The 22,068-nt window shown below is 36.8% G+C and overlaps 4 protein-coding genes across 4 annotated transcripts; all 4 read right to left on the bottom strand.

The window, feature by feature from the left end:
* Window positions 1-3,261: 3,261 nt before the first annotated feature.
* On the bottom strand, window positions 3,262-6,967 carry LOC134843829 (T-cell acute lymphocytic leukemia protein 1 homolog). The gene is made up of 4 exons (XM_063860120.1): window positions 4,958-6,967; window positions 4,396-4,760; window positions 3,938-4,171; window positions 3,262-3,473 (listed from the first exon to the last, which is right to left on the bottom strand). The coding sequence occupies exons 1-4, from the start codon at window positions 5,340-5,342 to the stop codon at window positions 3,423-3,425; spliced, it is 1,035 nt and encodes a 344-aa protein (XP_063716190.1). The 5' UTR covers window positions 5,343-6,967; the 3' UTR covers window positions 3,262-3,422.
* Window positions 6,968-8,535: 1,568 nt separating this feature from the next.
* On the bottom strand, window positions 8,536-9,869 carry LOC134844460 (microtubule nucleation factor SSNA1-like). The gene is made up of 2 exons (XM_063861157.1): window positions 9,584-9,869; window positions 8,536-8,752 (listed from the first exon to the last, which is right to left on the bottom strand). The coding sequence occupies exons 1-2, from the start codon at window positions 9,809-9,811 to the stop codon at window positions 8,666-8,668; spliced, it is 315 nt and encodes a 104-aa protein (XP_063717227.1). The 5' UTR covers window positions 9,812-9,869; the 3' UTR covers window positions 8,536-8,665.
* Window positions 9,870-12,408: 2,539 nt separating this feature from the next.
* On the bottom strand, window positions 12,409-14,035 carry LOC134843700 (SWI/SNF-related matrix-associated actin-dependent regulator of chromatin subfamily D member 3-like). Its single transcript, XM_063859933.1, has one exon. The coding sequence runs from the start codon at window positions 14,004-14,006 to the stop codon at window positions 12,549-12,551; it is 1,458 nt and encodes a 485-aa protein (XP_063716003.1). The 5' UTR covers window positions 14,007-14,035; the 3' UTR covers window positions 12,409-12,548.
* A 2,227-nt stretch (window positions 14,036-16,262) lies between these two features.
* On the bottom strand, window positions 16,263-19,065 carry LOC134843892 (uncharacterized). Its single transcript, XM_063860217.1, has 3 exons — window positions 17,457-19,065; window positions 16,830-17,375; window positions 16,263-16,757 (listed from the first exon to the last, which is right to left on the bottom strand). The coding sequence occupies exons 1-3, from the start codon at window positions 18,109-18,111 to the stop codon at window positions 16,360-16,362; spliced, it is 1,599 nt and encodes a 532-aa protein (XP_063716287.1). The 5' UTR covers window positions 18,112-19,065; the 3' UTR covers window positions 16,263-16,359.
* Between the last annotated feature and the right edge of the window lie 3,003 nt (window positions 19,066-22,068).

Genomic DNA, 22,068 nt, shown 5'->3' with positions numbered 1-22,068 from the left:
AGTTCTTAATCAGATTCGACCCAATACCTTTGCCGTCCAAGTCGCATTCTTCACCTCCAGGCTAAGTACTGGACAAAACTAAAAGTTTGAATTCATAATGAACCAAAGTACAAGTAGTTCAATTAATTCTGTTAAACAAGTTGTTAACCCCAAAAAGTTTTTAACCCGATTTGAAAACGCTTGCTAATCGCAAGCGTAATAAAGTTCTCACAACAAGTAAAAATTTGCTCAAAGCTTGACTAAATCCGTGGTGTTTAAGCCACAATTGTTATACAAAAAAATCAATTAAAACAAAAAGAAAAATATCTTTTTTACATTTGAACTTGATGAGACGATCATAATTCCTTGGGGTACAAATTTTTTTTGATAAAAACTATTTTTGGTCGGAAAGCACGTTGTCTTAGATTTAAGAAAAAAAATACACAGAAGCAAAGCAGCTGAGCTTCGCACCACTTGCGATACAATATAAAATATCAAGGCAAGCTAGCAGAGCGTAAAAAATAGCCACTAATTTTATGAAAAATGAAAAAAAAAGAGTAAAAAAACTCAAAATATTGTCAGTGATCAGTGATCATGTTTTCTTTGCTGAAAACACGTTCAAAAACAATCGACGGCAATTAATAAATAAATAAAATTTATTTGACAAACGGCAACTGAGCCCGCAAAATTTAAAAATTTTTCGTAGAGACAAAAGATAATTGATGTCACGAAAAATTTTGAGCTCTAAATTCTTTTATAAAAAGTTTACCGTTTTGGGCGATCCAAAATAAAGCATTACAATTGTGTTTCCCTTAAATTGACCCCAAATTAGGTAACTAAGCTGATAAAAATAAGCCGAAACCTTTAAGCCGAATATAGTTTTTATATAAGAAGTCAGTGCTAAAAAATATAAAAATTCCTGGAATAATTCGAAATAATTAAAATAACTATATCGAAAACTGCCTACAAAAAATTAATTCTATGATGTGGCCACTAAGTCGAAAAAACATCAGCAGAGAAGCTGTAGGCCGACGTTTTTCTGGAAGGGAATTTTTCTAGTTTAAAAATTAAAAAAGTTCTTGGCCAGATTCGAGACAACGACTTTTGCCGTCCCAATGCCGATCCTCCACCTCAGGCTAAATGCCGAATTCATAGAAGTTTGAATTCATTATGAGCCAAGAAACAAGTGATTCAAATGATGCTGTTAAACAAGTTGATAACCCGAAAATTGTCTATATTCCGATTTGATAACGCTTGCTAATTGTGTGTAATTAACATATATTTCATAATGTTAGTTTTTATGATTTTTTCACGCAAAGTTAAATGCTCATTCGCAAAATTTCCATATCATAATATTTAGCGACGTATTTTTTTAGACTTCAGGAAGATATTCTTAGTTTTTTAACTGCCAATAAGGTTTGTAATAAACTTTTGCTAATGTGACTATTTCAATCATTTATTTGGCCAAAAAGTGTCACGAAACAAACATTGGCAGTGGCGATTGAAGAAACAATTTAGGGCTCAGTGGCAATTTGTTTGGCACTATACGGTGTTGATTAAATTTGTCCAATAAATTGAACTAAGCTCAAAGCTTTACGCGCATTTCCACTCAAATTCAATTTCATGCATTTAAAAAAAAGTCGAGACCAAAAACATGTTTTTTTCAGAATAAATCGAGTCAACTTTCTTTGCGTAAAACTTCCTAAGACAAAATGTACTCGACAACTATTACGTTAATCAATCAAAACCAATCACATACTTGTCCCACAGTTCAGAACACAATCAACGCTGCATTTTGTGGTCACATGGAAAACAATGGCAGAAAAAAAAACTAACAACGGCCGAGAAATGGAAAAGATAAAAGGAAACAGACAAAACAAAAACTCGACCAGAAAAAAACTGGTATTCTCAGTGGTGGATCTAGGATTTTTTTGGCTGCGGGGTGGATTTTCAAAAAAAAAATTCAAAAATTTTGTTGATGTTTTTATAGATTGACCAAATTGAGTTTCCGAGCGGCCCCAGAACACTATATAGACCCTATTCAGACAGAAAAACGCGTTTTTTTTTTGGCGCGCGCTCCTCAAAATTATTATATGGCGCCAGGGCGCCTTTAGGGAAATTTTACGGTCGTTTCGCCAAAAATGGATTTCTTAAGCACCAAAGGGGAACCCTTGGTGTCGACTGGGGCTGGAATCTCTGAGGAGGAGGCTTCCCCCTAAATCCGCCCCTCGGTATACTAGTTTTCGAGCTTCAATCTCTGAATCAAGAGTCACTATCGTTAAACACTAAGGCCATGGTGTTGTCGCACTATTTTTCCATTTTTGGCGGATAAAAATGGATTATGCACTTTGCTGAGTAACTAAATTGTGCCAAACATAACCTGATTGTTTTTTTTTCTGAGATGCATCACAAAAATCTATGAAAAAAGTCAATAAACTCGCTGTTTTTCAATTTTAAAATCTACTGAGTGAAATTTTATCAGACTAACCAAAATTGGAAAAACTGTCAATAAACTGTTTAATCCAGTTTTATTGAAACCTCAATAATTTTTTTGATCAAATAACTATTACCCACTGGTGAAACAAAAGATAAGCATCCATATAATTTTTGAATAGCGTATTTCGCCTTCTATTTAGCAGAAGATTTTAAACTGAATGTTACAAGAAACCATGAAAAATTTCGAGAAAAAAATAAAGAAAATTGAACTCAGCTTGAGCTAAATGCCTTTCTCGCAAATTCGAAGTCAATATTAACAGAGTGTTAACAATAAGCATAATAGATGCGGATATAATAGGTGCAGATATAAAAAATTAGTGTTTTGTTTTTCCATTTTTCGTAAATCGGTATTATTTTCATTTATCTGCATATTATCTAACCGGGTAATATTAACACTTATGACCTGGATTTATTTGCTTACTCTGAGATTTTCGCGATTTCCCTGAGATTTTTCAATACTCGAGTTATGATTGGCTGAAAATAAGCCAAAATAAATTTCAAGCATTCGGTCCATCCAGCATGAGGGACGCCACCCTCTCGTAATATAATACAAGTGTTGTTTGTGCAAACGCGGAGAAGGCGAACTTGTCATACAAATATTGACTTTCATTGCAGTGAAAAAAATGAAGATAGGAATCATTTCAATGCCAACTGATGGCTACTGGGGCACTTGCGTTGAAGCTCTGTCACAAACACAACACAACTTTATCAAGCGAACAAACACTATTATGAAGGTGTTTACTGGTTCACCGTTTATCTTGCAAGGAGAAAACATTGCAACTGATATAGAATTTGAATTTGGAATTGAAAAGAGAGGAGGAGTTTATTGGAATAAATTAAGGAGGAAAGTCAGTTTGAGTTATGACTGTCTGATGATGTATTGATGTGCACAGGCTGCTTCAAATTAGATGACAAGAGGTTAAGTTCTGTAGTAGTACCCCCTCAACTCAGTCCATGTCTTCCCCGTCGCTTCTGTCGCCACCGTCCACTCCTCCAATCTAAAAAAAATGGAAATTTTTCAAACTTTTTAACATATTTTACTCGGCCATAATCCCAAATGAACGAGTTACATTTCCTTACACTACAGTTCAAGAAATTAAATCATAATAGTGACAATAATAAAACCATATATTTTAGAAATGAACTGAGCGACGACATGTAAAGGAATTTTTGAGTTTTAGATATTTTTCTATCAGCCAGTTCCAGGTCGACCGTCTCAATATTCGCAAGAGCTATTGAAACCCTTAAAAATCCATTTTTCTATAATTTTTAATTATTGGGATTTATCTTTCAAAACCTTGCTGCAGCTGAAGCGAGGTCTATATTATAAGTGAGTAAATAAGTGAGACGTGTAACCAGCAATGTGGGAGTAGTAAACAGCTATATGGAGGGTCTTTGGTGCCTATTTCCCTATCACATTTTGAAAATAAATATGGTGAAAAAGAGATCAGAAAGTATTTACATCTGATCTCTTTAATTTCCCGTCAGACAGCACATTGACAGTGCACTTCATCACTAGTTCGGACAGTTTGGGATCGTTTCCAGGGTCCAGCTCCACGCCCTTCTTCTCCAGGGGCGGGTCCTCTCTGGTTGCCACGTGACTGAGACAGCGAATGTAGGATGTGGCTATTTTGAGGATGGCCAGTTTAGACAGCTTCTGGTTGCCAGAGTAGCAAGGTATGCTACGGCGCAGCTGCTGCAACAAGAACATAAATAGTTCGACCTCCATAAATGCGAAATAAAACAACGTGTTCCGAATTTAATTGAATGAATGATGAAAGAATTAAAATAGGCCTAATTTATATAAAAAGAAACTAATTTGTATATTGTCGGTGACTATTTTAATTTATGGGTGGTTTTTTACTGGTCATAATTTAGGATTCAAAATTATTTAACTTTCCATAATTCTTTTCAAATTACCTCGAAAGCTGAGCTGATAGTGTGCACTCTGTTTCTCTCGCGTGCATTGGCGATGATCCTCCTCGCTCGTGACGTCATCGCCTTCGACTTCAACTCCTCGTATTGAGTCATAATTGAGCTACTGTCCTCCCCACCTGCCCCCACATCCACACTGGAATTAGAGGAGCCCAGGTGGGGACTGCTGGTGACTACAGGATGAGCTAGTACAGGAGGGGGGTTATTAGTGTTGGTAGGAGGATGCTTGGTGGTTTTGCAGGTGGCATTTGCTTTTTTGTTTGTTGGTACTAGAGATGGACTTTGAAGTTGCGAAGTTTGGTCGGTGAGAAGCGCGAGAGGGTTTGTGATGGCATCTGACGGATTGTTGGCTGGAAAAAAAACAGTTAACAGGAACAATTTAAATAAAAAGAGCAGATGATGGATTCTATATTGCCTGAGACGGTCATCCTCCCAAATGGCACAAAAAAATATATCTTCTATGTTAATGGCAAAACTGAAACCTCTCACAAGTTGCTATACACGTATTGATTCAGAAACCAAGTGTTGAATTAAGACATGAACTTACCCGACGTCGCGTAACTAATGGGCGATGTTTGTGACCTTGACCCCAAAGAAAGGTCAAGTGAGTCCTGTGGCGACTCAGATCGTGACTCCGACTCTGCGGCGTCGTTCGATGACATCATTCTCGTTCGTTTCTCACTCATGTAGCTGTCGATGTCATTCTGACTTGCCACTAACTTCGCCAGGAAGTCTTGCGTCGTCCCGGCGTCACTAGCCGTTCCGGTAGCACCTACTGCTCCGACGGCAACCGAGGTTGATTTTTCGTCGTCAACATGAGGTTCCGGAGGAGATATAGAGTTTCCAGTTGATGTGCTTAGTTCAGATTGGCTGTTCGGAGAATGTCTGCTCGGTTTGGCTGGTTTTCTTCTTTTCCGCGACGATTCGGACATTTCGGAGATAATTTGGTAAATTGATGACAAATTGATAATATAAGGAATTGTAACTAAAGTTGATTAAAAAAACATAAAAACAATTTTTAATCCTAATATAATCAACTTTTGATGATATGAATATCAATTAACGGACAACTTGTTGTCTGGAGGAATGTTATTTTCGATACTTTCCTTTTTTGGTTCACTGTTCTAGCGAACTTCTTTATCTAGCAATAAGAAACAGTCTGATTCAAAAACCACTTAAATAGTTGTATGAAATATAGAGGCCATATGCAAAAATATTTGAATCGGATATTATTTTCTTATCAGCGCAATTTATTGAAAAAACTGCTATAAAATTGCAGCGTCGATGTTCCTGTGATTTTACAATTTTTGTACAAAATTGTTTATATCGCGATCGATGCACGTACGATGAAACAATAACGAGGAGTCAGCTGTCATAAAACATAAGGACATCTGCTGTTCTCATTTTAATCGTTAAGTAGTCCCCCTGCCTGCAACTACAGCACTTCTGTTCTGTGATTTGGAGTCAGAATTGTGGTTGGATATGTAAATACACCAGCAGTATAGCGCGGAGAACAGAACAGACTACGGAGTGAAAAGAGAAGAGACGACAATTTCACATATTGGAACAGAGGCTGGCTTAGCAAAGATCCTCGCTCTCTTACTATAAATTTCTGTTTCTATTCTATCTGTGTTGTTCAGCACTGACTAAAGAATAGAATCGGTGGCACAACTGCGCACATATGTTCGCCACATGTGTCTTAATAACGAAATAATCACACAACTTGGATATTATAGACTAATACAGGAACAGTACACAGATAGAGATATAGATAGAACACAAGGGAACAAAATACAGAAAGGAGCTGAAAAAACACCAGTTGAAAAATTTCGAGCGCTAGCTGTATTTTCACCACCGCGCATACTATCAAATCACATCATAGCATAACATCAGGAGTAGCTTGAAAGTAGCAAAGAAAAGGAGCACTGCTGTTTTTTAAAAATGTGCACTAGAATTTCTATTGGCGCAGTTGTCTTCCTATCTCGCTACGTATCGCCATCACCACTCCACCGCACAGAACAGATAAATAGACAGACGCGCACAAGACGAACGGGACAAACTATACATCTAACATTTGGAACTGCGGGGAAAGGAAAAAAGAAAAACGGCACAACTGTTTTTAAAGCAGCAGCACATTTCATTCACGCGGTCCCTTCTGTTCAATTTCGAATTCTGTTCACTTATCATTCTTGTCCATGTCTTCACACAATGTGCATTGCATACATGCCATTTGCGCCTGATGTTAAAGGTTGATATTAACCGCTTGGCGCTTGGCGGTAATGGTAGCTGCGAACAAAGCTGAGCTAGCTAATAGCTAGTACAGTAGCTGTGTTGAAAAATGGATTTTCTGGTTTCCTTTCCCCATATTTTGCTCTTCAGTTTTTACCCCCGTGTTGCATTGAGGAGCCCCTTCTCTTCTGAGGGTGTTTTCTGTTTGATTAGCTGTCTTTTCCACAGAGAATGAGAGTTCTGTCTACATTGATCACAGGCGAGGTCAGATGTGTATTTCTTTTAAAAAAAATAGTATACGCTCAAGTGTGCACAGATGTTCAAATATTAACTAAAAACAACGGATGGAAAAGTGAAAAACAAATCAAGCTCCATTTCATGACATCTTACGACAGTCACAAATTTAAATATCATGTTAGATTAAGTTCAAAAACGAAAGTTTAATTTTTTCAAGATTCGGTCGTTTTTCAAAAATTAAAGCCGAATCGGTACTAAATCAAAGCCGAATCAGAAATACTTGTCTTAAACATTGCATTTTGTATCCGAAAATGCAAAAATTATAATTCATTTGATTGCTTTGAAAAAGTTTCATTTAAGTCAGTGGCGGGCACGGGAAGTTTAGACCGTAGAGAGGGGGTTCAAACAAAAAAAACCGCTTTAATGAAAGAGTTTTGTATAAATGTAATGACTGGAATTTGTTTAACTCTGACAACAAAAATGTAGTTATTTTCACTGCAGATTGATCCACGATGAAAAAACTCAATATTATAAGTCTAACAATAAACGAAATGTTTTTGTGGTATCCGCCTGTACGAGAGGAGAAATCACCGAAAAACATCGTTCTTCTTATCTTAGTAGATAGCATCAATAGGTTACATTCAGCATGCTCAAAAAATGAGAAACCATCGTTTCAGATGAACAAAACTTACCAAGTAATAACAATGCCGAAAATACCTGAGCAGAAACCCACTTTCCCTCAGAACACTAACGCACACAAAAACTTTTTTTTGGCTGATCATACGACGCCATTAAGTCGATCTAAAATAAGCCGAAAAAAAAAATAAAACAATTGAAAAAAAGGTTATGCAATGTTTTTCAAAAGTACTTGGTAAAATTACAACATAAAGAAGTTTCAAATCGATTATATTTAAAAAACTAACATGCTTAAAATATGTCTGCTGCAACAAAAAAGCCCAGTAGATGCACCAGTCCAGGAGATGAGTGCTGTGAACAAAGTTACGGGAAAAAAGTGTAGTACCCGATTACAATACCCTAGTGCTTATCGCAACGGTAAAACTACCTATATTGATCATTGGGTAAACCACAAACTTAACCGCGCTCAAGTTATCATACCGAATTGAAAAAATGAGGCAAGTTAATCCGTCCCATCGATTTCTGGCCTGACCCAAATATAAAAATATTGCTATTGATATCATTTGAGGAGACCATAAATTGAGAAGAAATAAACAAAAAAAAATCCACTTACTTCGATTCATTCAAGCTTACACCTAAGACGAGTTAAAACTTTGCCAATTAATTTTTTTTTTTTGAAATCGAGCAAATGTGAAAGGAATTCTTAGATTTATTATTTCAAATTAACTCATTTAGTTGTTGAAACGTTTTATCCCTCTTAAAGGCTGATATTTGGGACCAAAGCTAGCGCTTACTTTATATTCCCTAAAACAACAATTTCTCCAGAAACCCTCAGTCATCAAAATAATTCGTTTGTATGGAACTTTTAAAACTGTATAACTTGCTCAAATTCTCAAACTAAATTCTAAATCAGAAGCTGTTCAAATACTTTATTAGATGACAAATTACTGGCTGATATGAGAAAATGCTCCGCAAAAACCCCAGAGCCAACTTTGATATCAAGAAAAGCATTTCAGACAAAACTAAGAAAAGAACTGTAAATTACAAACAATCAAATCGAAACATCTGTACACGTATTTACATGCTAAAGGCCACGAAGTTTTTAAATCTAAGCTGAGTGAGGGTTCTTCTAAAATGGGAGAAGCTGGTCAACTCATTTCATAGATGCACTTTCTTTCTTCAGCACATTAAGCAGCACTTGTGAACTCTCCAAAATTTTGATGTATGCCGCCTCTGTTTCCTGAAAAAACATCAAATTTAACTCAACAGATTAAGTTTTGAAAACTTTAACAAAAAATCAACTTACCAAAAAATTGCACCTTTTAGACAGCTTTAAATGATTCTATTCAACAAAAACAATACAGTTTAAGGCCTTTTGGTGACATTCCTTCTCTATACCTAATTGAACAAAAAAAACTAAGATCAAAAAAGTTAACCAGTTGCTGTGCAAGTAGCACGGATTCTTGAATAAAAAACAAAATAAAATTTGGAAAAAAATATTTCAACTATTTTTGGACTAGTTTTGCATGAAGACAAAGAGTTGACGTTCAACTTCATCAACTAATTTCCATATGCTTCAATGGCGTCAAAATATTTGCAAAATAAGACATCCTCGCTCATAATCTCATCAGTTTTCTGATCAATCTAGCGGGAAAGAATGGCAAACATTTTTCTCGACAAGGACAACTTCTTTAACATTGTTTAAGAATAAAATTGGGCAGGAAAAATCTTTTCGTGATGACAATAGCTTAACTATAAATGTGACAAGTTCGAATTGTAGTATATTGTAGCTTAGGCTTTTGGGGATATATTACTAGAGAATAAGATAATTTTCTGACCACTAACTAAAAGACTGAAAACTCGAGGTAAGTACAAATTGATGAGAAAATTTTCACTCGACGAGGTGATTATGATTCTTCATTGATAATCCATTCTCCATTGACAATTTGGTGAAAACATTCTACTTGATTACTGCCTACAAGTCTGTTCAACTTTTTAAATTCAACTGACATCATGTAATCACTGCACTGAAACATTTTCCAACATATCTATTCGATTTTAGAAAACGGACCTGTATAGTTCTGTCGAACTCATTTCTAGCAGCTATTTTCTTGGCCAGTCCCTCGTTCAACTTGGCCAGCTTCTCACTCAACAGTCGGATGTCGTTCTGCAGTTTGCTCTTCTCCTCCTCCTCGCTCACTATCTGCTTCTGCAGTTCGTCTCTCTTAGTGCACAGTTCTTCGATGCACTTCACTAGTTCATTGTTGTAGCTCTGCAGAGCGGCGCCTTGTTGGGACATGATGGCACTACTACAAGCATGCAGTGGGTCTGAAGATACATCAAATGAGAAGACACTTATAGAACAAGATACATACGAAGCGGAGCTTCGCTTTACTTGCAATACAACAAAAACGTAGCATGGCAAGCCATCCGACGGCAATAGAGACGAAAGCCGCAAGTCGAGTCGAAAACATTTTTCAAATGTCTAAAAAAGCGGCATTTATCATAACTTATATGTTGTCTCGAACTGTCGTGAATAAATTTTGAGAAAAATATCGGAGACAAACACTTGAAATCTAACGTAGCATCGGAATAAAACTGAATTAGCGATAACAAAGCCAACAATACTTAAACAGACACCGAAAAAACTCAAAAAAGTTTTCAGGTCCACCCTCGAAACACACCTGGTGATAAACATTTTCCTTTCATCAAAAACGCAAATGAGGCAGTAAATATGCATAAGCCCTTTAAGCCCAGTAAATAAAAAAAGAAAAAATGGAAATTGTCGTTGGCAAACAAAACGAACATGTAAAAAAATTAAATTGAACGCGACTTAAAATGCAGGCATGCTCTAAATAAATCTGTCTATTTGTCGACGATAGTACAGATTTGAGAAAAAAATTGCGATCCGATAAAAGCCTGCTTATCGCCAGCGTAATTTTATTCGATCACTCAATCGAGAAGCAAGTATGACACGCAGGCGAAGCTGCGCTTCGCCAACACTAGCGAGAATACGACAAAAAAAACAGGCAGCTTTATAAAGTAAAGTAAGAAAAAATAGAAATACGCCTCGAATTATCAAAACTTTGCCAGGTATCGGGTTCGAACCTTCGACATCGAGATTTGGAGTCTCGCGCCCTGTTCTCTCGGCGACCAATGGTTAGTAATCGACAAACACTAGTCACGAATAAGGCAGCTACATATGCAAACAAATTGCCAAATAAAAAAAGACACAATCTTGCAACAATTTTGACTATAACAAGCTGAAGCCATCCACGCCAAGTTTGCATGTAATAAATTGGAAAGCATAAAGCGAGATGGAAAAATGCGAGATATAATGAGTTTAAAAAATTTTGAAATCGAGTTTTTATGATTGTTATGTTGTTTGAAACAAATTGCCTTTTGCGGTTCTTTAGATGATTTAAAAATTCATTGATTGTGTTTACTTATTACTAATCGAATGTCAAAGCACACGCTATCAAAAAGCCGTATTTTTGATTTAGATTGGAAAAAAAACCATGACACAGTCCTGCCATAACACTATGTTCACGAAAGCTCGATAGTAGTGTATTCAAAAGGCAACCTCAGAGGCAAGAAAACTTGGCTCCAGATAAAACTGAATTTTTGCACCGTAGCGCAATTGTACAATCGGAACTCAGTCAAAAAAAACTGGATACCCGTCAAGAAATTATCGTAAATTTGATAGCGCTAGTTGATTGCACGCGTTATAAAACAAAACCAATTTCAGTAAACTAGATCGGTAGATATCTATTATTTCGGTAAATCTAAAAATAAAATTGATTTCTACTTTACTTTTCTAAAGAAAAGTTACTTCAGAGTGTTTTCTAATTTCCTCCTTCCATTTGGACTTGAAACTAGCACCAGGGTATTTGAAAGGAGCACCGAAAAAATCAATCCGACAAAATAGAAACAACAAATCGACAAAAACGAAGCTAACAGACATTTAGAAACCCGTAAACGATCTCAGGTAATTTCGTGCTAGAGTTTTATAGAATTAATAAAATCACCCTAAGACTTCATCATTTTATGATTCACTTTGTTGATGAATCAACGCCATTTGAAAAACCGGTTTAACAGACAATTAATTCATTTCGACAAAAATTTTTAAGATTATATAAAACGTTTATACCTAATTTGACTCCATTTTTCACCGCCAATTCAAATTCTCTGCCTTTTCATTTGAACATAATATTAGAATATAAGAGAAATCGAAAGTTCAGAGAAAAAATGAGAAAAAAAACAACACCGCGACCAACAAAAGTGAATAGTCGTTTCTCGTTCATTGAAAATTCACACGACCTAGAGAAGTAAAAATTAAGCTCTTCGTGAACACATATTATAGAGGAAAAGCCTTTTTAAAAATTGATGAATCGCAGTAAATTTTTGAAATCAACTATTTAAGTTGGCTGTTACTGTTGGCTGTTACATAGCCAACAGGCAGTTTCACTGAGCTCACATAAATTCACTAAAATTTCAGAAACTCATAGAGTGAAATCATGAAAAATCAAATTGATCATGAACAACTTTTGACATTCTTGAAAAAAATAAATGCGATCTATATAAGTGACTTCATTACATTCATTAACACTTAATTCAGACTATTTATCCATAAGTGAAAAAAATCATATACGAGCTGTTCAGCTCTTTGCGTACGGAGAACCTCTGTACTGCCCCTGGTTATGAATTATATGTTAGTTTTTTTATCTGGACTGGGCAATGAGCAACGATCACGGCTCATAGAGCCTCGAGTTACGGGCTTTTTCACCGAGAGGCGGCTACTTTTTCATTCCATCTCCACTCCCCATTTCGGCACCAGCATCATACCATTCAAGGAACCAAAAGAGCAACCACATGAAAATCTAGTTTAAAACTGAATACAGAGACATTTAATTTTTAAACGATAGAGGATAACAAAAAGCATCGTACAATGCAACTACTACAATCATTAACAAAAAAAATTAAATACTGGACATAATTAGCAAAAATAATTTTCGGACAGAACTCCCTCTATCAAATCATCCCTTCATAGACTGCTCCAGTTCTAACCTGCGGCCTTCAACTTGACTGTTTATGTATCTGCCTACCGCTTCATTCATCCAACCAGGATCCTGATAAAACTCAGCCCTTCTCTCCTTCTCCGGATTCCCTGCTTGACTTGTCATCGTTTTCAAATCTCGACTTTGAGAAGCTAGCAACTCGTGAATGAACTCTTTCGGGTTGCTTGAATAACTTTGGAAGAAATCGCGATTCATCTTGAGACCCTTGATAATCGAAATGTTCTCCTGAATTTTCGTGTCGTGATTGAGAATCTCATTTTGACTCTGAGTCGACAGAAGGAAAGTTTTCATTTGGTCTTTAACTACATCATCAACTTCTACGTCTAGTTCAAAAACATTTGTCTTTTTCGGTTCGCCCGGAGAAACGTCTATCTGATGGCATATCTTAATAGGCTCGGGTGCTGATAAAAGAGGGTTCAGCCTGATTGGAAACTCACAAATTTTCATTCTTTTACAGTCAAAAATTTTCTCGAGATACTTGTCGCAATTTATATACTCGTGTTCTTCGTGATCTTGCAGCTTATTTGTTTTCACATATTGCCAAAAATGCTCAATTATCACCGGTCTGCTTTGACTCGTGAGTCCTAGCAGTCTGGCTAGCCTTGGATCCAACTTGTACTGCGGTGGGTCGTGGTCCAGAACTAGAAGAATCGTGCATTTGCAGTCCACGCTTTCTTCACAAGGCCTTTTTACTTGATAACCGTCCGTTTCTTCTGTATTTGCCGACCTGTGCCACTCCACCAAATGGTTGTCTGGTCCATAAATTTCTCGATCCAATTCGATAATCAGAGACTTGAAAAAAGTAGAAAACTTCCTTCTTTGTTTTTGGGGATCGTCCACAAGTTTGCCTTCAACTCTCATTTCCCATTGGAGAACCGGCTTGTCCTCCAAGTCTTTAGCTTCAGGTGGAACATTAAGCTGCGTCGTTATCATGACTCGAAGCTTCCTTTTCACTTTCAGGGGTCGCTTCAAGGCCTCCTGAATCTCGAGTCTTTTTCGCATAATAGTCGTGTCCAGTTTCTTCTCAAAGTCCAACAGCTCCATATAAGACTCCGATTCTGGAACTATTTCTGTTAGTTCCAAAGGGATAACTCTGTCTGCTAGTTTTTTCTTTTTAACTGGAGGCTTATTAGCAGCAGATCCTCCAGCGTTGGATCCTGTTTTCGACCCGCTGCCAGGTGGTCGGCCTCTGGGTCTAGGGTTCCCTCCTGACTGATGTGCTGACCCTCCTCTATGACTTCCCGATGACGTTGCGTTTGGATGACTAGGATTTGTTCCAGGGTAGTGCTTCGAGTTCGACCCTGCGGGATTCGGAGGTCCAGACGGTCCTCGACTGTTACTGTAGGCGGCACCACCATGATGCATGACAGTTGCAGATGGCTGTGCACCTGCCTGAGTGCTATAATTAGGTCGCATTTTCTAGTCTGAAATTATTTCAAACAACAATCTTAGTTCTTTTTTACTTAACTCTTGAGCATACTCAACAATACTGCAATCGTCGTTAGCGGATCTTTTTGCTTTAAAAACAATGATATGAACGATTTCTCATATGAAAGCTATCTGTTTTAGAAAGCTGAGATCTAAAAAGAGCAAATGGAGATACATATGTTTCAGTTGGATGGCTGTAGAGACCAAGGAAATAGTTAAATGACAAAAAACATAGCCAACAGAGTGTTGGAAAAGAGTCAATAAACGCAATTAAACAAAAAAATACTGTTTGGTTTGAAAAAATCTCAACTTTCGAAAAAAAAATTCTTTTCGTCGGGAAATCTGAAAAATAAATCCCTTTTCGAAACCAAAAGTAGATCACGTTTTTTTTGTGACCTTTACACTTTTGCTGTTCTGTTTGCCTTCCTTTTAACACAAAAATTGAATTGAACTTAATAAAAAATCAATAGTCAAATCGCGATAAAGTAAATTTGAGCCCGAACAAATTTAAAGACTTTTCCCGAAAAAAATAAAACCATCATCACCGATATAAGATCTGATCGGTCGGAAGAAACGTTTAATAAAATCCAACATTAATTATTAGATCGGTCGGAAAACATTAGAAAAAAGCTATCAAATTGCTTCATTAATTTCCATTTGAAAATATCATTATTGATTAGGAAAACACAAGCGAAAATCAAACAGAACAAAACAGCCATTGGCTACGCAATTAGGACAATGTTGCGATCAAACACAAGAACGCAATTCAAAAAAATTTCTTTCGCATTTTTTGTTTTCCAAAATTCCTGTTATCTTTTTCTTCAAAAAGCTATTGAATTAGGCGAAAACTGCACAAAAGAGCAATAACTATAGTTAAAATAACGATAAAATTGTAGAAAGGAAATTGCCAGCGAAAAATTCAACAAATTTCGTCTAATTTAGTCTCAATAACGACCAAAACTATGCCTAACTTGAAACCAAGTCATCAGCGGCCATGGCAAAATATTTACCTTTAATGCAATAACTTTGAGCAATTCGACGATAATAAACCCACCAGATAGATTTTTAAAAATAACTGAGCATAAGCTAAAGTAACATTACTAAAACATGTAATCCCTATATCTGAAAGATTAGACCAATGTAATAGACTTTTTTATTCGCACGGTTCAAGTCCGATATCACCTCGCAACTTCTATCCTAAGTTTTTCAGGGTCATGCCTCATTGAACTGTATAACTTTTTGCAAAATTCTTGGTGAGATAATCTGTACAAGTAGTTTCATTGACTAATCCTATATTTATAATTCTCTCCTAAATAAATGTATCAGATTAGTTTTTCTCGACAGATTTTTTTCTGAATCCGAATCACGATTGATAGGACTTTATTATGATTCCACGCTTGAACCCATAAAACCTTCCTTGAGGTATTCAAAACTGGTATGAAAAAAAATTTAAAAACATCTTCGAGAGAGGTCGAAACAAAAATTAATTCCTAATGTTATCTGCAAAACAACGTCAAATAAACTGTATGTCATAAAAAAACTCCCTCGTATGACAATTGCAATGATTTTACAGAGAAGCTTTTAAACACTAGCGAGAACATAAAAAGCAGCTCTATAAAGTGCAATCGAAAAAAGTAGAAATAAGCCATTCAGCCATGGAAGTTCAGTTTCACAAGTTTTAAGTTTATCTTAAAAAATCTTATCGAGATGATCTTTCTACTATTTATTTAGCTAGATTCAAGTAAGTATCTCAGTCGTTTAAAAAACTTCTTCCACGTTAAATCATCTCATGAAAAAGATTTTTTCTAAAATTCTAGAAAATTTTTAAATATCATTATTCTTTAAATATCATTATTTTAGATTTTTTGTTGCTTGCGCCTCAACATACATGTTTTAATTGGCAGCCATATTCGGATTGCTTGAAACATTCAATTTCAAATTCAATTTTGAGTTAACTATTTAATTTTAACAGCCTATTAAGCAACTGAAATGAATTTATTGTGATATACTTAATTGAAGTGAATATAATATGATTTATCACTTGATCACTCCGATGATTATTTAAGGTAACTGCTTTTGCGCTGAAAAAGATAGAAAACAAAAACGCCCAAACACAGCTCCTCGCCACTTTGTATATCGGGTAAATATGTCCGTGACAGATATTATTTATCATGAGCTCAAACTACAAATCGCGCACTTGTATATCCATATGTCAACGAATAAGTTTTTTGTAGCTACACAAAATTAGGTCAAAACTCTGGTTAAATTTTCTGCTACAAAAATTATAGTACATCTTTCTTTAATTTACGCTTTCTTGTCGAAGGTTTGAAACATCAAGAACTTACATTCTTAGGACAGGAAAGACAGAGTTTTTAATTGTCCTGTTCAATGCACTGGCTAAACTCAACGATATTACTTGTTTCGTGTCTCTTGGCTCAATGATACCGTCATCCCATAACCGTGCCGAACCAAAAACTGCTTCCTCTTCTTCTTTTTCAAACTGATGTTGGCTGTTGGGTATACTTTCGCAATTAATTGACGAAACCTTGGCATTCGGCCAAGTAAAAAGAAAATTTGGACTGAATGATCTACCACAAAACGCAAAATTTTCAATTCCATGACTAGCTCCAATGATTAAAGTAACTTTTGGAACTTCAGAACACGCAACAACAGACATAAGCGCTGCTTTAGCTTTCCCTCGATTATCTTGGACTTCTAAATTATCATGTTTTTCAATGCCTAAAACGGTAAACTAGCGTCAAAATTCTACATTTAATGATTTCTACATAAAAGTTTGCAAACAAGACAAACCTAATGCATTTTGAATGAAAATCAACGGAATTTTTCGTTTCGAACAAATCTGGACGAACGATGTCGCTTTTAAAGCTCCTTCTACGCTGAGGACTCCATTATTAGATATAACCCCACAATGGATTTTTGACACATTACAGAACCCAGTAACTATGTCATTCCCATACATTTTTTTGAACTCGTCAAACTCATTCTCATCTGCAAGTGCTTCAATCAATTTCCTAGCACATATTCTTTGAGTTCCATCAAAATTGAAATCTGATGTTTTCACAGCACTTTTCGAAAACAAATCAACCAATTTTTTGTTGTGTTTATAGTTTGAATTTCGAATTATTTTTCGTGCCAATTCAATAGCATGTTGATCATTTGCAGCAAAATAATCCGAGACACCACTCTGTGAACAATGAACAATAGCCCCGCCAAGTTCCTCAGCCGAAACGACAGCTCCAGTAGCAGCTTGAACTAGAGGAGGTCCTCCAAGAAAAATGTATCCTTTTCTATCCACGATAACATTTTCCTCGCACATAGCCGGAACGTATGCAGCTCCTACAACAACCTGCGAGTTACCCCCATCACAAAAATTTGAATTGCTGTTAGCCTAATAACAACTATTGAGTTACTGTTAACCTGCTGTACACGAGCCAAAAACGACAGTCAGTTGAGTTAACCCTGCAGCCGACGCCTTTGCAATATTGTAAAAGGTCTCTCCTCCTTCAATGAACAAATCAGCTTGGTAAGGCAACGCCGCACCTCCAGATTCTGTTAAATGTATGCTTATCAACTCGCATTGAGCGGCTATTTCTTGAGCTCGCAAGTACTTTTTCAGACCAATAGGATAAAACGAACCACCTTTAACAGTAAAATCGCTATACATTATCATGCACAGCTTCTCATTCACGATTCCGATGCCTGTTATCAGTCCTCCACTTTTAATTAAATCTTTTTTATACATTCTGTCTCCTGCTAATTGTGACAGTTCCAAGAAAGCAGAATCTTGATCAAGCAGAGAAAATATTCGTTCACGAGGAAGAAGCTTATTAAGCTTCTGATATTTAGAATGGTCGCTGGATTCTATGTGAACATTCAATCGTTCCCTAAACTTATCAAGAGAAGATGAACTCCAACGACATGATTTCAAGGGCACCGCACGCAGTAGCTGAAGCATAACTAGTCTGAAGTATGAAAAAACGGACCAAGTTAACATCCTTCCCCCCATCCGTTTAGAGGGGAGGATGTTAACTTGGTTCTGTGTTCGAATTTTCAGCCAATCAGAATAGAGCATTTTACATGCAGCGCTAAGTAGATTTAAATTAACATTAACGCTCGGGTGGAGGATCTTAACGTGGTCTATTTGGGGAGGAGGATGTTAACTTGATCCGAAAAAACAATCATGAGCCAAGCATTCCATAATTGAAATTCTTAAGAACTACACTTTATAATTCACCTTGATACTTAACTAGAGCTCAATCAATTTGTTTAATTAGCAGTAGCGAAGCTTCGCAACACTTGCGATACCACGTATAAACAGCATTTCAAGCTACCAGACAGAAAGAGAGAGCCACTAAGTCCAAAAACGGAAAAACCACAGTAAAGAAAACTTCAAAATTGCTGTTCTATTTGCGGAAAACACGTCCAGAAACACAATCAACGGCTTTTAATGAAAATCCAAAAACAATTAATGAGCGGCAAATGATCCAACAAAATGAAAAAACTCCCACATAAACGGTCTGGTAATAGAATCAATAATTTTGTGCTCACATGGAAATAATATTGTGATTTCAACATTATTGTAATCATGGAAAACTTCAAATTAAAAACATCAGATTTTTAGCATTTTCCGCGATCCGGAGGGGATCACAAAAACTATGTTCCTTGAAACCCAAAATTGGAATCGAATAGAATAGCTGCGATTTTAAATGATCCAATCAGGCTATGTCTTATTAAGAACGAACGAGATAGAATCCAGAACAATAGGTCTGACCCAAGCACCCCTCAGCGCAAGAAGATCTACCCCTCAGATATATAAGGCAGGAAAAATGATTACAGCATGGTGATTGCGTAGAAGAACCCGTTTCTGGATTCATTGCAGACCGCCAGTGGAAGACTAATGGAGGTACATTTTTGACCAGCAGAAGCAGGCATGCTGAATTTAACCTCCAGCGGCTTTATCTGGTTCCAGCCGCATGATTAACCATGTGAGCAGCAATCAAAAATAAAACTGAATGAAGAGTTTTCAAAGAAAAAATTGTTAGTTAAGAAGTTTACAAACGTAAGCTCTAACTATATTTATAATTATGACAAACATGATCAACGATCAAGAAAAAGCTTCACTTACATTTCAAAATTACGTTCTTGACGCTCATCAACCAGAATTGAAAAAAAAGATACTACATAACTTATAAAATCACAACTTTTAATAGTTTTCTTCATTCTCATACGTTTTCGGTTTTAGCCTAATCAGATTTATGTAAAATTCGCCCGGAAGATACATATCGACGGAAAATACAAGTCCTAAGACGACTGGCCAACGTCTAAACAGAGCTTTACATGCTTTTAACAGTCTCTACCAAGCCAGTACTTTCGGTGGTCTTTCTAACATCGGGTCGACAAAAAACGTTACTGCTTTCGGCTTCGGTCAAAACACTCAAATTAACTTAATTACATGCAGAAATAGTGAGCTCATGGCTGGGTCTGAGTATCCCCAGACCACGAGGTCACTCCTAAAATCAGGGCTACTACTACTTATTGAATTATTATTGTTTTTGTTCAGTAGAAGAAATTTTTGCTAAAAAGTAAATTTCAAACGTTTTCGCAACTATGTGCATCGTCAGGATTTTTACAATAAACTACTCTTAATGACAAAAACGGCTTGTGCCCATGTTGCAGCAGGAAAGTCACATATAGATCAAAGGGGGTTGAATGCGAGAGTTGCCGAAACTGGTATCATCTAAAATGCGGAAAAATATCCGATGAAGTATACGCATCAATAACCGAGATAGTCTGGTACTGTGAAAGCTGCTGCCGAGCTAAGAACAAGGAGAAGGATACTCCCCAGGTGAAATTGTTCCTCAGGTATGTGGATGACATTGTTAGAACAGTCAGAGGGGAGCCGAGTTGTCTTCTCGATGCCGCCAATTCTCTTCATCCAAATTTGCAGTTCACTCTAGAGAAAACTAATTCGGAGGGGAATTTGCCGTTCCTGGATTTGAACATAAATGTATCGCAGGATAGGCGTGTAACTTGCAGTTGGTATCAAAAACCAACAGATACAGGGACTATACTGAACTATAGAAGCTGCGCCCCAACTCAGTATAAGCGTAGTGTTATCCAAGGCACTGTACACAGGGTTTTTAGGAGTACATCTAGCTGGGAGCAATTTGATAAGGCTATGGAAACTAATAGGGCGCAATGGCTGACAAATCAGTACCCGGAAAATTGGTCCGCAAAGGTGGCTTCAGACGCCTTGTGCAAGATCATCGAGGGTAAAGGCAAGCCCCTGGATAGTGACAGGGGTTTGTCAGTTCAATCACCAAAGGATGAGAAGCCCCCAATGCTGATGGTGCAATATAGAGGTAACCAGAGCCAATATTTTGCTAACAGGTTACGAAAATTAACGAACGTTCAAGTGGTTTTCACCACAAGAAAACTACAATCATGTTTACCATCACTGAAGTCAGCATTTTCCAATGACCTCAAGTCAAGAGTGGTTTATAAACTGTCATGTAGTGGATGCACTTCCACCTATGTCGGACAAACTGTTCGACATTTGACCACTAGAATTGAGGAACATAAGAAAGCAGACTCACCGGTAGGCCTCCACCTTCAGCAATGCCAACTTGAGGGAAGTAGCGCAGATCTTAGTTGGGAAATTATAGATAGGTCAAACAACCAAACAAAATTGCTAACAATAGAGGCAATACATATCAGGAAAGAGAAACCGGGCTTGAACACGCGCGATGAGTTTAGGAGCAGGGAGTTAACACTGAAAATTTAGTCCCAAAATATTTTTGGTTTTTTATTCAAAACGTACATGTCTAAATCGAAATTATGACTCAGAAACTTCCAGACAAATGAATTTTAAAATGTTTAATTAATTTTAGAGGTTAAAAGTATTTTAATCTTAATAGTAATTTAGAGGTCAACTGTGATTGGCTAATTTTTTATCATGATGGTTTAGAACCCAATTGTATGTGATTTATTGTAAACAACATTTGTAAATTGATGTTTTATCGTCATTTAGAGTAGTTTATTGTAAAAATCCTGACGATGCACATAGTTGCGAAAACGTTTGAAATTTACTTTTTAGCAAAAATTTCTTCTACTGAACAAAAACAATAATAATTCAATAAGTAGTAGTAGCCCTGATTTTAGGAGTGACCTCGTGGTCTGGGGATACTCAGACCCAGCCATGAGCTCACTATTTCTGCATGTAATTAAGTTAATTTGAGTGTTTTGACCGAAGCCGAAAGCAGTAACGTTTTTTGTCGACCCGATGTTAGAAAGACCACCGAAAAAACTGGCTTGGTAGAGACGATTAAAAACATGTAAAGCTCTGTTTAGACGTTAGCCAGTCGTCTCAAGACTTAGTTTTATTTTCCGTCGATATGTATCTTCCGGGCGAAGGTTACATAGATGTTTTTATGGTGCTCCTGGGTGTTATTCTTTTTTAACATCATGACCGGCAGAACCTTTTTTAACATCTAAGCCGCCGGGGCGGAAGGGTAGTTCGGAACGCGGAAGCCTTCCGGATTACCGTGAATAGCTTTTTAACCTAGTTAAGACCAAAAATTCGCGAATCAGGAAGGGTGGGGAATCGGCCATTCCCTCGCTCCCTGAGAGGTTTGTGACCAAAAACACTTAAAGATATATATAAAACCAAACAAAAAGTAGTATAGTACCCAAGAAAAACAAAAAACAAAAAACAAATAACCAAAAAACCAAAAACAGTAAAAAAAAAAGTAAAAAATCACTAGAAATCATCCCCCCAGACAAGATGTGATCCGACCCTCCCGTTTGTTGTTGATAGATATATTGTTGTTACAGGCATTTATATCAGTCAGCATTGTTACGATCAATTTTGTAGCACGTTTGTGAGGCTTGTACTGTAGGGTTATTTGAGCATTTAAGCACGTTAATGATAAATTGCGCTCAATCCGGAAGGGTCAGCTGATTTGCGCTCAATTCGGAAGGGTCTTGGGAGAAGACTGATCCGGCAAGCAGTACAAGGAGCATCAAGAAG

The sequence above is a fragment of the Symsagittifera roscoffensis genome, chromosome 4 (assembly GCF_963678635.1).
Source record: "Symsagittifera roscoffensis chromosome 4, txSymRosc1.1, whole genome shotgun sequence".
Lineage (NCBI taxonomy): Eukaryota > Metazoa > Xenacoelomorpha > Acoela > Convolutidae > Symsagittifera > Symsagittifera roscoffensis.
Note: the sequence above shows the minus strand (reverse complement) of the source record. Positions and strands in the feature narration are given on the sequence as shown.